The sequence below is a fragment of the Schistocerca nitens genome, chromosome 9 (genome assembly GCF_023898315.1).
Source record: "Schistocerca nitens isolate TAMUIC-IGC-003100 chromosome 9, iqSchNite1.1, whole genome shotgun sequence".
In the NCBI taxonomy this organism is placed as follows: domain Eukaryota; kingdom Metazoa; phylum Arthropoda; class Insecta; order Orthoptera; family Acrididae; genus Schistocerca; species Schistocerca nitens.
This window is the reverse complement of record NC_064622.1, coordinates 271,498,305-271,515,746: the sequence shown is the minus strand read 5'-3', so window position 1 is coordinate 271,515,746 and position 17,442 is coordinate 271,498,305. Positions and strand designations below refer to the sequence as shown.

The window sequence follows — 17,442 nt, the reverse complement described above, 5'->3', positions numbered from 1 at the left end:
CTGCGAATCGCTTTGCTATTCTGAGACATATTATCTAACCTTCCCTACTGCCGCATGCAATGGAACACCCGCTCCTACGGCTGTCCGTTCCCTGCCACCCCATCTCGAGGTGGCACTGCACGATGTTGTGGCGTCACTTTAGTTATGTGTACGAAAGCTGATCAACTCACGTGGGGGGCGGTGGCGTCGTCCTGGCGCCAGTCACGGCACTGGCTACTGTCGTGGTGGAGGCACCGTGACCGCCATCAGCCGCCACCCTGGAGTCGGCGACGGTGTGCGGCGGGGACGGCGTCGTGGTCTGCTTCTTCTTGGGTGGGGGCGGCGGGGGTGGCGAGCGGCTGCGGTCCGAGGGCGGCAGCAGCGGCGCGGGCTGCACGCTGCCCGGGGGCCGCTTGCCGGGGCGCGCCCGCCACTCCGCGGCCTCCTTTTCCTCCGCCCCCGCCTCCGCCCCCTCCTCCGTGCCGGCAGAGTCCTTGACTGGCGGCCGCTCCTCGCGGTTCCTCGGGGCCAGCGACGGCCTCTGCTGCTCTATCCAAGGGCCCGTGTGCTCCTCCACAGCAGAAGCGTTGGTGCCTCTAGTTCCGGGCAGTGCATTGTCCTGTCGCAACAACACACCAAATACCACTACTAAATTGAAATCCTGCCTCAGGTTTAACATATATGGAAACTGTAATTAAAGGAGTGGTTTTTAACAGGACATACCGGTTACAAATCACTTATAGCAGACAGTCGAGAAGGCAATAGATGTGTGATGGAAAAATACGAAAGGAAAGTGAAAAAGTTGGCCTAAATTTAAAGAAGCAATAGTTTTTACTACAGCAGTGGAAACTGATGTGAGGACAAACGGAGAAAAAATTGAGGAAGTCGACAAACATAGATATTTAGGATCTGCAATTGCAAAAAAGAAGGTGAGAACATGTAAAAAACTCTACAATTAAATTAACGACGCCGTCAAAGGTAAGGAAAAATTCATTACTAACCAAAACAAAAATGAAACTTCCTGGCAGACTCAAACTGTGTGCCGGACCGAGACTCGAACTCGGGACCTCTGCCTTTCGCGGGCAAGTGCTCTACCATCTGAGCTACCCAAGCACGACTCACGAGCCGCCCTCACAACTCCAATTCTGCCAGTATCTCGTCTCCTACCTTCCAAACTTCACAGAAGCGCTCCTGCGAACCTTGCAGAACTAGCACTCCTGGAAGAAAGGATAAAGCGAAGACATGGCTTTGCCACAGCCTGGGTGATGTTTCCAGAATGAGATTTTCACTCTGCAGCGGAGTGTGCGCTGATATGAAACTTCCTGGCAGATTAAAACCGTGTGTCGGATCGAGACTCGAACTCGTGCTTGGATAGCTCAGATGGTAGAGCACTTGTCCGCGAAACGCAAAGGTCCCGAGTTCGAGTCTCGGTCCGGCACTCACTTTCAATCTGCCAGAAAGTTTCATTTCAGCGCACACTCCGCTGCAGAGTGAAAATCTCATTCTCAAAACAAAAATGGCTGAAACTCTGATCTTTCCCATAGTAAGGATGTAAGTCGTGGACAGAAAAAAGTGAATCCCAAGAAACACCATTGTTCTGAAATGTGTGTTTGGAGAAGGACTCTGAACCTTTTGTGGATTAGAAAAGTAAAAAATAAAACATACTGAAAAAATAAAACGAAATACAAATCTTTAGGGAAGCTGAAGAAGGATAAATGTAATAGTTACAGGTAAGGGACCCTGGTCTGGAAACGACCGAGAAGAAATTTGTAAGCGGAAATCGTTCCGAAATTTCTGACAGTCAAATATATGTACCGTTATGTTGTTGTTAAGATTGTAGGACAGACATCTTTCACAGCTAAGGGCCAAAACAAGGGAAAAAGCCCGGTAAGCATGGGTTCTAAAATGCATACCTTAAGAGCTATGGGCACTTGTTCAGTAGAAGAGAGGAACAAGTGCTCATAGCTGTTAAGGTATGCACTTTAGAGCCCTTGCTTGTTAGACCTTTTTTTTTCTTATTTGGTCCATACTACCACCCCTGAAAGCTGTCTGCTCTACAATCTTAGCAAATACAATACCGGTACATGTATTACACTGTCGGAGGTATCATAACGCATTTCGCTTATAACTTTCGACTCGTCGTTTCCAGGCGAGTGTCCCTCACCTCAAATTGATGCATTTATTCTTCTCCAGCGTCGCTGAAAGTCTGTAACTTCATCACGGAATCTTCGAAGGCCAAAATACTGTGAAGAAGATAAGGAACTTTAGGTATATCATGAGAGCAAAAGCCACTAGAAAAAGCTACAATGCTCGAAAGGTCAAAGACGTAGAGGAAAATAAGGAGCAGGTGCACGGAGGACATAAAAAAAAGCCCGGGAAGAACTGAGAATCAAGTATGTAGATTGTGTGGATACTAGTTACTTGCATTTAGGGGGTATTTACCGTTATTTTTGATCTATAACACTATTTAAGAGGATAATTTTTAAAGTAAAGATCATTTCTATCTAACAAGTCTAACAATTCTTCCCCCTCTTCCCCGCCTCTATCGAAATTTACAGATAGATAATCGACGTTTATGGAAAGGTGATGCATGAAGCTTCAATTAGAAAATGGTGCATCATGCTTAATGGGGGACGAATATTCATGATGAAGAATGATCAGGCTGACCTTCAGTTGTGAGTGGCGAATTCAGATCTACAACTGAGGAAAAACTTCAGCTGGATATACGTTTCACTACTGATGGACTCAGCTTGTACCTTGCTGAAATTTCACGAGCAGTTCTTTATCAAAATTTTAGTTGTGATATGAGCTACAGAAAAGTTTGTGGCTAGGAGGATTACTCCACTTCCGACTGATGAAAACAGAAACAACGAATGGGAGCTGTACTGACTTCTTTCACTCGATTTCATAAGGATGGTGTGGAGTTTTTGAACTATATTGTTACTGGTGACGAATATAGGTTTCACAAGAAAGTCCAGATAAAAAGCACCAGTCAATGGAATGGCATCATTCACTATCCCCAATAAATCCGAAAAAAAAATCAGACAAATTCCGAGGACTAAAATGTTTGGTGACTGTTTTGAAAACAAAAGGGCATTACCGACATTATCCCTACAGGAGGGCTCTAAATTCAGCTGTCTACTATCAGACCATCACTGACCACGCCATCCCGTTGAAAATAAACGCCGTGGGTTGTTGTCAAGGGCTGTTGTGTCTCTTCACGATAAAACTCGTCCACACTCGACTACGATGACAAAGGATTTGCTTCGGCTGTTTAAGTGGGAAATTTTTCAATATAAGCCTTTTATCCCAGAGCGATTTCCTTCTCGTTTCCAAATCGAAGAATTTTTTCAGCGGAAAGCACTATGGAGATGAAAACAAACTGAACGAGGTCGTTAGTGACTGGTTCAACAACTTTGCGGCAACTTAATACACAGGAGGCATACGTGAGTTTGTGGAAGCTACGGTAAATGTTTAAATTTCAACAGCGACTGCTTAGTAAATGCATAGATATCAAAATTTGTAGAAAAATAGGATTTCTTACATTATATTGGATGGCAATGTCCATAGAAAGGAACGTTCTTTATTTTTAGAATGGTGCTAGTAGTTTTGTCACATTTATGATATAACTGGACAACTGTGATATTATCGAAGTACTTTTATGTTGAAGGCATAGTCTGTGTTTACATTTTATTAACGTTGATGACTGATCCATGACTCCTCCTCACTTTTTCTACTTTCACCACGACTGTGCTACACCATTGTCTGAGCACCATTGTCTCCACTTCTCTTACGACTCCCGGTTCTTAGCAAAAAGACAGTGTGCCATTTCGTTTTCCATCAGTCATACTTGTCTGACCGCTATCTTAACCACTGTAATACATGGAGTTGAATTGTTGCCGTACACTTCCACCAGACCAACATAAATTGTTGCAGCGCTGTTCCCCACCAAACGCAGAAAAGTGGATCATACTCCACTTTAAGGAAGGAAGGAAGATTAGGGTCGACATTGATGCCCTTTCAAAGGAACCGTCTCGGCATTTGTCTGGTGAGATTTGCGGAATCCACGAAATACTTAAATTGAGATGGTCGGACACGGATTTGAACTATTGTTCTCACGAATGTGATTCAGTGTGAACCACTGCGCCATCTTGCTGGACAATGCAACTTTAGTGCTTGTCAAGATTGTAAATGAACAAAGCGTTACCTGACGTTATGTTCCCAAGGTGATAATTAAAACAACTCCTCATACACTGTCCATGCCGAACACGATATCGATAAACAAACTAACACACATTCACAAACACTATGGTTTCAAGTTTTTGTCTGGTATACATCCTCCCAGAATTAAGACTAGGTCCCACATGGCGTTTTTGACTAATGTTGTCGGGAGGCTTCTGTTGGACTCAGTGCAACTGCTGGGACGGAAAAGTCACTCCCAAATACTTGAAACTGGTATTGCCTCTGCCCCTCTACCAACTAGTCTTCTATAAGGCTGAAAAAACCTTGACTTTGCAGTAGGCGGAAAATTAAACAGTAAACTCACCTAAAGAAACAACATAGTACTCGCTTGTGAAACAACGAATCTAATGCTTGTAATTACTACAAGGAAGACTTTGACTCTGTGCTTTGCTTTTCTTCATTTACTTTTTAACGGTGCAAGGGAAAGTTACACCGTAGCATCCGTTAGTACAATAGTGGAGGGTTCCAGGCGCTAACACAGTGGAGCTCATGTGTATTGTACAACTTAATCAAATCCTTGCACATAAGAAACTAAGTCGTAAAATTTGTAATTACTGTTACATTAATACTGGATAGTTATCTGTATAAAATCTGTTTAAACAAATCATCAGTAACAGCTATACGAGAAAGAATAAGGCATTGGGTACCATAAGTTATTTGTTAAGGTCAGAATACGCGTGGAGAATAGTCGATAATAGCGTGAACAGTCGGTTAGCGGCTGCCAGAACTGTCAGACTTGCTGGCCGTTAACTGATCGATGACATAATCCAGCTAGAGTGGTGATGCGCACCGCCCAGCCATCGTGCATGCAGATGGAAGCACGATAGTCGCAGTGTAATCGCCGGAACTCAAAGTTAAAATTTGCTAATAAGAACTTCTTTCAGTTATAAAAGCTTTTTCTGTGGCTTACAAAACTTATCGCGTCTCATTATTGCTTTCCCGTTACTCCATGTTTCATAGAAACACTTAGTAGCACATTACTGGACCACTTTCGCAGACATGGTGAAGACAGGATTAGATTAATAGTACTCTATGTCTCAGTGGAACCAAAATAAACCTTAACGTATAGCACAACAAACATTGCTCTATGACACACACGTGTATAGATTTTCAAAATACACTTGTTTTATGGCTGATGTAGATTTCAAACCTATTATCAAAGGCATGCAGACACAAAGAAAATCACCGAGCGAGGTGGCGCATTGGTTGGACACTGGACTCGCATTCGGGAGGACGACGGTTCAATCCCGTGTCCGGCCATCCTGATTTAGGTTTTCCGTGATTTCCCTAAATCGCTCCAGGCAAATGCCGGGATGGTTCCCTTCAAAGGGCACGGCCGACTTCTTTCCCCGTCCTTCCCTAATCCGATGAGACCGATGACCTCGCTGTCTGGTCTCCTTCCCCAAACCAACCAACCAACCAACCAACCCAAAGAAAATCGAAGTAGTACAGCATGAATTAAAACAACGAGGATACGATCTGTTATTCAGATCAAAAGACAGGATCACACCTTTTAGTACTGCCATGTCTCGGCCGACGTCCTACCACTTTGGTAACACCGATCCCCCCCCCCGATCACATAAGTAAGCAACGTTAGACCCCGTTAGTACTTGGATGGATGACCTTCTAGGGAAAACCGGGTGTCGTCGGCTGGAAGACACGCAAGTTCCCCAAGTAGCGTCCAGATGAAAAACTTGCGCAAGGCCTTGGTGTCACACTACTTTGTCCGCTCCTTTCAGCTGAGTGATCAGTGCGTCTGACTACCATTCAGAGGGCCCAGGATCGATTCCCAGCCGGCTCGAAGATTTTCTCCGCTTGCGGGACCGGATGTTGTGTTGTCTTCGTCGTCCAACATCATAAATGACTCGCTAGTTACCCAATGAGGTGTCAACTAAAGAGTCTTGGATCTCGGCGGCCCAACTTCCCCACGTGGGGGGCTCACGACCATCAATGGTATACGATCGTCATGATCACTGACCACGTCCGATTTTTCTGTTTCTTTCAAGCAATAACACAGCGCTACAGACCTTCAACTTCTACTGCAAAAAAGGATGGGGGCCACAACGACGCAAATGTTGGAAATCAAAGTACACCGGCGGCCACTCTTTTTTCTGAATACTAAAAACTTCGAACATAAGCTTCACCAGAATATTCAAATCATCTAGGAGAACACCTGGACCTATTAACTGGTGACCGATATATCACAAAAAACTAAAGCTTTACGTAAACCTCATAACAAATAAAAATCGCAGGCGAGGTCCTCTTATCCTCATGTCACGTCAGAGTGGTAAACAAAACATGTCAAAACAATAATCGAACAAAAGGAACTCCGGCGATAGCGAACATAAATGTCTGAAAACCTATATCCCACAATTTATAGACATTCGATGAAATCCAAATCTATGTATGCACAATAGGTGTAGGAGATACTAGCATTTTGCTTAAAGAGTTGCACGTATCAGACACATCGCGCAGGCAAACGACATGAGCGTCAATCCAAGCTCCGAACACGAGACAGACTCCGAAAAAGAGACAGAGCACATTACAGGTCCCATGTTCACTGTTTCGACGTACTTCACAATTATTCCGTTATTTAAACACATAGTTCTTACCAACCACTAGCTCTATGTAGTCGTTACGGACATGGACATTATGTTATTCTCATTGAGATGCCACCGTTTTGAGTTAAAGGTATTTTACGTAACAAAACGTGTTTAGCACTGGCCACTCATCAGAGACATCGTTATTGAATAGCTGAACAGACAAGCGGTCATAACGAATGATGCTCTGTGCGGAGATAAAAGCCTACTCAGTGTTTCACAACGTCAGCTGACGGTCGAGCCAGTGTCACTCATTATTTAAGTAGGCATCAGTTCTAAAATTCAAAAGTTCACTTACAGCGCCGTTTAACGTTGCTAATGACTTCTTAGACAGGCTACCAGGGTAGTAACTTCTGTTAGGTTACACATAGATTGCAAGATTTAATATGTCCAGCTTCTTTCTCCGTACCACGCTCCATTTCAGCCATAAGACTCTGGAAAAAGCAGACAGTAAGCTGCGATTAACCCAGAGCCACGCTACATTCCAGAGTAGATTAAATCTTCACCCGTTATCACCGGCATGTCTTCCCTCTTGACATCTGTCTTCCTTCTGCCCAATTGTGAACCAATCTTTCTGCGATACTTTCAACGCTATTCCAGCTTTCCTCTTTTTTTCTTCTTTTCATCCCGTTTGTTAACTTTACCTCCGAACATTTAACTTCTCTATATTTGATTCCTTATGTGCTGCTGCCATTTTGTTAGCATGTCAATGTTGCCATAAGACATAAATTTCATAAGAATAGAATGTTAATAAAATTGAAATTACTACAAAAATATATATTCATGACTCTATCTATTACTACTATCATTATTATTAGTATTATTATTATTGTTATTGTTGTTGCTGTTGTTGTTATTATGTCAAGCTCATCGGAGGTTCGAGTCCTCCCCCGGCCATGGGTCTGTGTGTTGCCCTTAGCGTAAGTTAGTTTAAGTTAGATTAAGTAGTGTGTAAGCCTAGGGACCGATGACCTCAGCAGTTTTGACCCATAGGAACTTACCACGAATTTTCAAAAATTTTCATGTACTATATAGACCGCCTGATGAAACATGTGAATCCCCAGAAGGGAAGGAGGACCCGAAATGAAACTTCACATGTTGAGAGGGTATGTGACCTGCCAAATGTACTAAGAACTTGGCAGCCTGAGCCCTCTTATCAGACTGATGACCTCAGAAGTTGAGTCCCATAGTGCTCAGAGCCATTTGAACCCTCTTATCAGTACGTCACTGCACTTCTTCTGGCCAGGATGCATGCACTGAACCGATTGCTAATGGTGTTACAATGCTGTTTTATCCTCCACTAAAATGAGAAAGCTCACTACCGTTGTAACTGTTCTTTCATATCCCGGATACCGGCGCTGTAACGGAGTTGACATTCGAACTTGTCTAACGGCGATAGATCTGGGGATCTTGCTGGCCACAGAACACTGCCACATGGCAAGCAACACTTGGCAGTGCAGGATGACCATGACGTAGCATTGTGGTGTCAGAGTTTCCATCTTCACTACCAGTATGATCTGAGATCACATCTAATAGCTCCAAACAACATGCAACCAGGAGCAACCCACTGTGCCTCTCGAAAACATTGTAAGAATGGCACCTCTTCCCACATTGCCGTCGTACGAGGTGCGACAATAAAGTAATGACACTGATGTGAAAAAAATGTTGCTTACCGTTTTAGTCAAGTTTAGTGTTGTCTCCTTCAAAGTAGTTCCCTTCTGATTACACACACTTCTTCCAGCGCTTCTGCCATTGATGGTAACATCTCTGGAACTCATCTTCCGTAATGTCGTCCAAGACCCTCGTCACAGCTTTTTGAAATGGTGTCCCTTGACCGCCGTTTTGACTCTTGGAAATAGAAAAAAGTCGCACGGAGCTATATCTGGTGAATAAGGTGGCTGTGGTACTACTGAAATTTATTTTGAGGTTAAAAATTGCTGTACTGACAGAGCAGTATGGGATGGCGCATTATCGTGATGCAGAATCCAATTATCAGCAATATTGGCACGGACACGAAGAAATCTTTTACGAAGTCTTTCTAAAATTTCTTTGTAGTAATATTGGTTAACTGTTTGTCCAGGAGGCGCCCACTCTATATGAACAATTCCCTTCGAATCAAAGAAGGACACAAGCATGCATTTCACTTTTGACTTTGACATGCGAGATTTTTTTGGTCCGGGTGACCCATTTGAGCACCATTGCGAACTTCGGCGTTTTTTCTCTGGATCGTACTGAAAAAACCAACTTTCATCACCAGTTATAACACAGCTCAATAATTCTGCATTGATTTCCGTCTGCTCTAACAGATCGGCTGCCACATTTTTCCGTGTTTCTCGCTGTTGTGGTGTGAGATTTTTGGGGACCATTTTTGCACAAACCTTTCTCATACCATGATCTTCAGTTATTATTAGACGAACCGTTTCTCGATTGATGTTCAGTTCTTCTGCAACCATTTCCACCGATAATCTTCGATCAGATTGTACGAGTTCACGCACCCTGGCCAAGTTGACATCCGTCCTTGAGGTTGATGGTCGTCCACTGCGGTCTTCATCCTAAACATTCGTTCTGCATTCACTAAACATTTTATGCCAACGAAAAACTTGAGCTCTTGACATAACCTCCTCTCCAAAAGCCTTCTGAAGCTTACCGTAAGTTGTTGTCGCGTTTTCACCCAATTTAACGCAAAAAGAAATGGCATACCGTTGCGCAATATTACACGGTTCCATTTCCGTGACGAGAGACACAAACACGTATTAACTTTTGGTAGCACAACTCACGACTGACAAGTTGCATCGATGTGCCGCTTGGACTAGAAGCAGCTTATAAAAATGGTTCATATGACTCTGAGCAATATGGGACAACATCTGAGGTCGTCAGTCCCCTAGAACTAAGAACTACTTAAACCTAACTAATCTAAGGACATCACACACATCCATGCCCGAGGCAGGATTCTAACCTACGACCGTAGCAATCGCGCGGTTCCAGACTGAAGCGCCTAGAACCGCTCGGCTACATCGGCCGGCGAAGCAGCTTATAGACCAAGGTCAAAGATATTGTGCCTACGCAAGCCTGCAGGGTTGCCACATCTTGCAAAGAAATCAATCTCATTACTTTATTGTCGTACCTCATAGTCGCCAATGACTGTCATCTGGCATAGTTTGAACCGCGTTTCATCGCTGAACATAAAGCAATGCCATTCAGTAGCAGTACATGCTTCCCACGCCCAGCATCACTCCAAACGCAACAGTTTGTGTTGTGGTGCTAGTGACAGCGTACACATGGGCGGTAATTCCATAGTCTGGCTTTTCCTGTTCTCCAACCAAAGGCTTTGGATGACACAGACGGTAGCAGAGAGTCTATTAACGGTTCTCCAATGGCAGACTCAGAAGTGGAGGGGTGCGATGTGACTGATGCCCAATACAGTGAATCGCCCATGTCCTCGTCAGATGTGATGGAATGGAACCTTCACAATGAGTGTGCCTGTCCTTACCACCCATACAGTCCATCATCGGGCCCCTGACACACCCGAATGCATCACAAATTTGGATATTGCACGATTCGGCCAAACGACCAAATGAAGACTCGCAATGAGGCCCCTTTCAATCTCTGCCAGGTGCTGATAACGCTGTCTCACACGTGTAGTCTGCATCTCCGTATCCGTCACAGAGATCTGTCAGCCTCTGAGCCTGTTCATTCTCTCCCATACACGCTACTAGGCTTCATAATAACGCAAAACAAGAACAACGTTAATGCACTCTGGTTGCCGTTCTACCTGCCACCAAAAATTGCAACTCTCATCATTTATGTGTCCACCGACGGTGTGTACGTGAACGAAGTTATATTGACATCCTACCATGTATTCTAGGTGTTTGTAGTTTTTCAGGCAGTGTACATTAGTATTGACTAACAAAGAAAGTATTGTTAGATGTAAGAAACAGCATGTTGAATGAAATACACACATCAAAAAAAGATTAGCATCACCCCTGTTCTTAGAACTACTGAAATAGACATTGACTGTGGATATTGTATCACAGACACGGTCCCTTTCACTGTTCAGAGATGTCACTAAACCCACCCAAAGATGTAAACAACCATGCATGAGCAGCACCTATTACACGGAGGGGGTCCGACAGCCGAACAGTTCCAGTCATTCCACCAGGAAGGAAGTACACGGCTCGTGTTGTCTGTAGCTCAACCATGCCTAGACGGTTTAATACCGTGGTTCGATCGCGTCCGTATTATTACTTTGTGCCAGGAAGGGCTCTCAACAAGGGAAGTGTCCAAGCGTCTCGGAGCGAACCAAAGCGATGTTGTTCGGACATGGAGGAAATACAAAGTGACAGGAACTGTAGATGACATGCCTCGCTCAGGCCGCCCAAGCGCTACTACTGCAGTGGATGACCGCTACCTACGGACTATGGCTCGGAGGAACCGTGACAGCAACGCCACCGTGTTGAATAATGCATTTCGCGCAGCCACAGGCCGTCGTGTTACGACTCAAACTGTAGGCAATAGGCTGCGTGATGCACAATTTCACCCACGACGTCCTTGGCGAGGTACATCTTAGCAACCACGACACCATGCAGCGCGGTAGAGATGGACCCAACAACATGCTGAATGGACCGCCCAGGATTGGCACACGTTCTCTTCACCGATGAGTGTCGCATATGCCTTCAGCCAGAAAATCGTCGGAGACGTTTCTTGAGGCAATCCGGTCAGGCTGAACGACTTAGACACACTGTCCAGCGAGTGCAGCAAGGTGGAAGTTCCCTGCCGTTTTGGAGTGTCATTATATGGGGCCGACGTAAGCCGCTGACGGCCATGGAAGGCGCCTTAACGGCTTTACGATACGTGAATGCCATCCTCCGACCGATAGTGCAACAATATCGCCAGCATATTGGCGAGGCATTCGTTTTCATAGACGACAATTCACGCCCCAATCGTGCACATCTTGTGAGTGACTTCCTTCAGGATAACGACATAGCTCCACTAGAGTGGCCAGCATGTTCTCGAGACATGAACCCTATTGAAAATGCCTGGGGTAGATTAGAAAAGGCTGTTGGTGGACGACTTGACCCACCAACCACTCTTGAGGGATCAATGACGAATCGGCGTTGATGAGTGGGACAATCTGGACCAACAATGCATTGATGAACTTGTTGATAATATGCCACGACGAATACAGGCATGCATCAATGTAAGAGGGCGTGCTACTGAGTATTAGAGGTACCAGTGTGTACAGAAATCTGAACCATCACCTCTGAGGGTCTAGTTGTATAGGGTACAACATAGAATGTGTGGATTTCATGAACAATAAAGAGGGCGGAAATGATGTTTACGCGGATTTCTATTCCAATTTTCTGTATAGGTTCCGGAACTCTTGGAAACGAAGGGATGCAGAATGTTTATAAATATAATGACACATTTCAAATCACAGTGAACAGGCAAATATCCTTTATGCAACAGGCAGATGTGTCATAGCAGTACTGGCTCACCAGTCGACTATCAGGATTCAGACACCATGCGCATCTGTCGAGCAGTGCCTGCCGCACTTCACCTAAAATTTCGTGCACCTGGCTAACAGTTTCGGAACCCGCAGATACAAAAGCCACAAGATTCGTCTCTAACTGTTTGCAATAAACTAAATTCTTCCCGTGGGCCCTCGGAAAGTAGTCCACTGATCCAAATGGAAAACTTTGTGGCCAGCCAACATGTCCTCCCTTTTCGAAGCGCCACTCTTCCTGGACCCCCTCGCTCCTTCTATTGCAAGCACGCGAACGCCTCACACAGCTGCAGTATTTTACGTGAATGTTTCCTCATCGCAGCCGCCACAGTGATTACTTTCTCCGTCTCATCATACCTAAATTAAAGAGGTTAACATCAGGCAGTGACGAATGTCTCGCAAGACTTTTTCGGCTTTCACTTCCTTGTATGCTCTACGAAGTAATACCACGTATTAATGTGTGGTGTATACATATTCATTTGACCAAGTGAGTCCTCTACAGACAGACTCTCACTTTGTTTCGTCGTGTAATGCTTCCTTATCCAAATTAATATCGAGTCATGTAGTTTATATATAAGTAATGGACAAAAATGATTTTTGATTGTTGTGTTATTAAAACATGGTCAAGATATGTTGATTATTTCAGAGTACTTTCTGTTAATGAGGATGCAGAATTAGTTAAAAGCCGTATTTAGCATCTGTTGAGAGACCACAGTAATTCTCTCTTGTGTGCGGAATGCTATAATGACGCCTTATAAATATCGGCAAGTATAGTGGATGTGGTGATAATGTACCGAAAAAACTCCATTAGTGCTTAAGTTGGTTATTTCATTAATTAACTATTAATGTTTACTGCCTTTGATTTTATTAAAACTTTTTTCTTTTGTTACTATTAAGCATATTTTCTTCAAACACCTGCGCTACAAGTGTTCGTTAAAGAATTCCAAATCACTGTCGATAGTCAATTCCAACAAATCATAGCAGTGTGCTAGATCCACATTGGCTGTCATAATGAGTGTAAGCATTTAGGTCCCCCTCTTCGTTCCAACCGTTCATTCACTGTGTAACGGCACCTCGTGTACTTCTAGCTAAAGAAGCGGCTCTTTAAAAGCTACTAATAACTTTCTACACATAATTTCTGTGATGAAATCGATTGACTTAATGCAGTTTGTTAATGCATCCCGTACGAGTGAATAATACGTGCTCCGAATTAAGCAAATTTTGCAACACTAGGATAAGCTAGTCTATGCCATGCTGGGATTCCATCTTGCAACAACACACAGTTAATACAAGTACCTTCTTGCGAAATGTGTGTGTAGAACCGAAACTGATTAGTAATCCTTAGATAAGATATAACCCACTTTCAATAATGTTGTTTGGGAAACAATAGTGCAGGATACTGCAAATTTTGGTTGTAGATAGAAGGAATGTGTACAGGCTGTTTGGCAACAATCGACAGCTTTGCTCCTCCTCTCTTCCCACCCACAGTTTGCACTGCCAGCATACAGACCGATAACGATCGGTGGTTCACGTTATCTTTTATAATCGCGAATAGACGGGAGAGACATAAATAAATTAAGTGGCAGAAAATGCTCAGCGTGGTCGGTACTTCCTTTATTACATGTAGCAGTATCATGGTAGCAATCTACGCCACGGGGAGGCGCTACAGTTGACGAAGTGAGGTAAACCACGCGAGGGGTAATTCCTGCACCGTTACAATATCAGAGGACTGACAAGGCACATGCCACTGCACCGTGCACTTGCGTTCCTGGTCCCCTACCGTTACTTGTCAGAACGTGGGGGATATGGGACAAGTAGTGGGTGGGGATTAATTACTACCAGTCTTTACGATCAAGTTCGCCCTGATAGCTGAGTGGTCAGCGTGCTTGTCTGTCATACCAAGGGGCCCGGGTTCGATTCCCGGCTGGGTCGGGGATTTTCTCCGCTCAAGGACTGGGTATTGTGTTGTCTTCATTATAATTTCATCATCATCGGTGGAAGGCAACGGGAAACCACCACTGGAATCACTTCCCTAGACGCTCATGCGGTGGACCTCTCTGACGAGGCTTCCCCCATGACAAGACCTGCCGTAAGGCGGAACACAAGGTTTTAAGTTTTATGATCAAACAGTACCACCGCCCAGCAGCAGCCACCACACATTTGTGTTCAAGTCTTCTGTTGGATTTTGAACGTGTTCTGCGTAACTGATAGTACGATACAGCTTCTAGAAAACAGTTTCACCATTTACTGTAACGACAATAAAGTTTAATTAGGATAGTCACTATTGAGTCCTTCATATACGAATTGATGAAGATTACAATGAAAAAAAAACACATTCAGTAGATCTGATCAGATGGAAAAATAAAACATTCAGCAGATCTGATCAGATGAAAAAAAACATTCAATAGATGTGATCAGACCCTTAAGTTGTTCTAATTTTACCATAAGAATCACTTCTAACGCATAGGGTATAGAAATATATTTTATGTAATTTCATTCATTAAAATCCAGTGGGATATTATTCCACGGTAGCTTCACAGCAATGTAAAAGGACATCACTGCATAACGGAATGTAATTAGAATTACGTGTGACCCCTAGATACGCGTATCCCGGCAACAATACAGATGTTCACCTACGATTTTTCTTAGGTTGATAAAAGACAAATCTATATTTGTAGCATTCTACAATCTATGAGTATGTTGACTGGTATTCACTCTCTGAATTGTGAAGCTTTCTGGGAAAAAACACGGGAGCAGAAAGGTTAATTACAGCTTGTACAGATAATGCACTGCTCCTACAGCGCCCAGTGCTTGGGGTGTGGCGGGCAAGAGGTTTCACTGTCTCAAAAATAGTAATACAGAAATAAGTCGCATATATATTTTGAAAGTGAGGGAGAAATTTCAGTCGTGCCGAATAATTTGATGTGAGTGTTAATTCGGAACGGTTCTGAAGTTAGATATCTTGTTTCGATACTTTGCTTCAGGGATATCGCTGTGATTAGTGACCTAATTGACCAACCTATGTGACCAGAAGACTCGTATAGGTGTGGAAAGGAGCCAAAATTCGGGTCCAGTCATAACGATTTTGTTTCTCGTGGTTTCCGTAGGTCAGTTCATGTGAATCTTAGGACAGTTCCTTCTACAAGACCAAACAATGTGGCTCAGTTCCTAGCAAACTGAACCAGTCGATAATTAAATTCGCCATTCCGCCATCCATTGTTTCTCTAAATTGGTTAATGGCTTAGTTCGTTTGAAAGCCGTGCGTGGCTCGTGTTCGTGCCATCTCTTACTTAACGCCCTGTTTTTGCCGTACTGTCACCTCGTTATGTTATCTTCAATTACTGGTGTCACTGAGTTGCTGCTTTGCCTGCCCGTGAGCGGCAGCAGCAGTGCTTATCGATATAAGCCTGCCGTATTATCTTCGCTGGACTGCTATTACCTCTCGGTCGTCGTTGTCGACCAGTCAGTTGCTCAGAGCCATTTGAACCATTTTTTAGAACATTATGACCTCCTACCTAATAGGTGGTATGTCCACCTCTGGCAGCCAGCGGTTCTAGGCGCTTCAGTCTGCAACCGCGAGACCGCTACGGTCGCAGGTTCGAATCCTACATCGGGCATGGATGTGTGTGATGTCCGTAGGTTAGTTAGGTTTAAGTAGTTCTAAGTTCTAGGGGACTGATGACCTTAGATATTAAGTCCCATAGTGCTCAGAGCCATTTTTTTGTCCTCCTCTGGCACGGATAGCAGCGGCAACGCTTCGTGGCATGGAGGCAATGGGGCCTTGGTAGATAGCTAGAGGGAGTCGTGACCACGTCTGCACACACAAGTCCTCCAATTCCCGTACATTCCGGGGAGGTGTCCGACGAGCTCTGATGTCACATTTAATCACACCTCAGATGTGTTCGACAGCGTTCACATCTGGCGAATTAGGGGGCCAGCACATCAGTTGCAACTCGCCACTGTGTTCCTCGAACCATTCGATCGCACACCTGGTCTTGTGACGTGGTGCATTATCTTGTTGAAAAACGCCACCGTCGTCGGGAAACATGAACCTAACGAAGGGATTACGTGGTCTACAACTTATGTACAATACTCCTTCGCCGTCATGGGGCTTGGACGAGCTCCACTGGGCCCATGGACATCCACGTGAATGTCCCCCATAGCACAATGGAACCGCCGCTAGTTTGTCCCGGTGCCGCCGTAGAGACGTCAAGGAGCTCTTTCCCGGATGACGCCGGATTAGCGCCCTCCCATTGCCATGATGAATTTATCAGACAACTCTCTGACACTGCGCCGACGTACAAGGCTGATGTCACGTGCCCATTTCAGTCGTAGTTGCAGATGTAGTGGTGTTAACATTAGCATCTGCATGAGTGTCGGCTTCGGAGGCCCATCGTTAGGAATCTTCGGTGCACTGTGTATTCAGACATATTTCAACTCTGCTCAGTATTAAAGTCTGTTGTTGGTTCCACCACAGTTCACTGCATCTCCTGGTTTACCAATTGGCGAGCCTACAACGTGGGACGCATGTAACGAGGGGTGGCTGCCCATCCTCACGACGTCTGAACGGGGCTTCACTTTAGTTTCACCACGTGTTGGAGACACACACCACAGCACTCCTCCAACACCCAACAAGGCGTGCAGTTTCCTAAATGAACGTGCCGAACCTCCGAGCCTTCACGATCTGCCTTCCGTCAAACTCGGATTGATCGCGCGCCTTCCCCATTCTATACATGGACAACACGCTCAGTGATAGCACAAACAATACAGGGTGTTACAAAAAAATAAGGCCAAGCTTTCAGGAAACATTCCTCACACACAAATAAAGAAAAGATGTTATGTGGACATGTGTCCGGAAACGCTTAATTTCCATGTTAGAGCTCATTTTAGTTTCGTCAGTATGTACTGTGCATCCTCGATTCACCGCCAGTTGGCCCAATTCAAGGAAGGTAATGGCTTCTGTTGACATGCGACTCATTGCTCTACAGTACTAGCATCAAGCACATCAGTACGTAGCATCAACAGGTTAGTGTTCATCACGAACGTGGTTTTGCTGTCAGTGCAATGTTTACAAATGCGGAGTTGGCAGATGCCCGTTTGATGTATGGATTAGCACGG

General features: G+C 44.5%; 1 protein-coding gene across 1 annotated transcript in view; it reads right to left on the bottom strand.

Moving 5' to 3' along the window:
• LOC126204177 (uncharacterized) overlaps positions 1 to 17,442 on the bottom strand; it is a 388,056-nt gene that overhangs the window by 113,368 nt on the left and 257,246 nt on the right. The window contains exons 5-6 of the mRNA XM_049938582.1: positions 14,264 to 14,317; positions 171 to 598 (exon numbers count right to left, since the gene is read on the bottom strand). Coding sequence (XP_049794539.1) covers positions 171 to 598; positions 14,264 to 14,317 — 482 coding nt within the window. The remainder of the gene's footprint in view (positions 1 to 170; positions 599 to 14,263; positions 14,318 to 17,442) is intronic.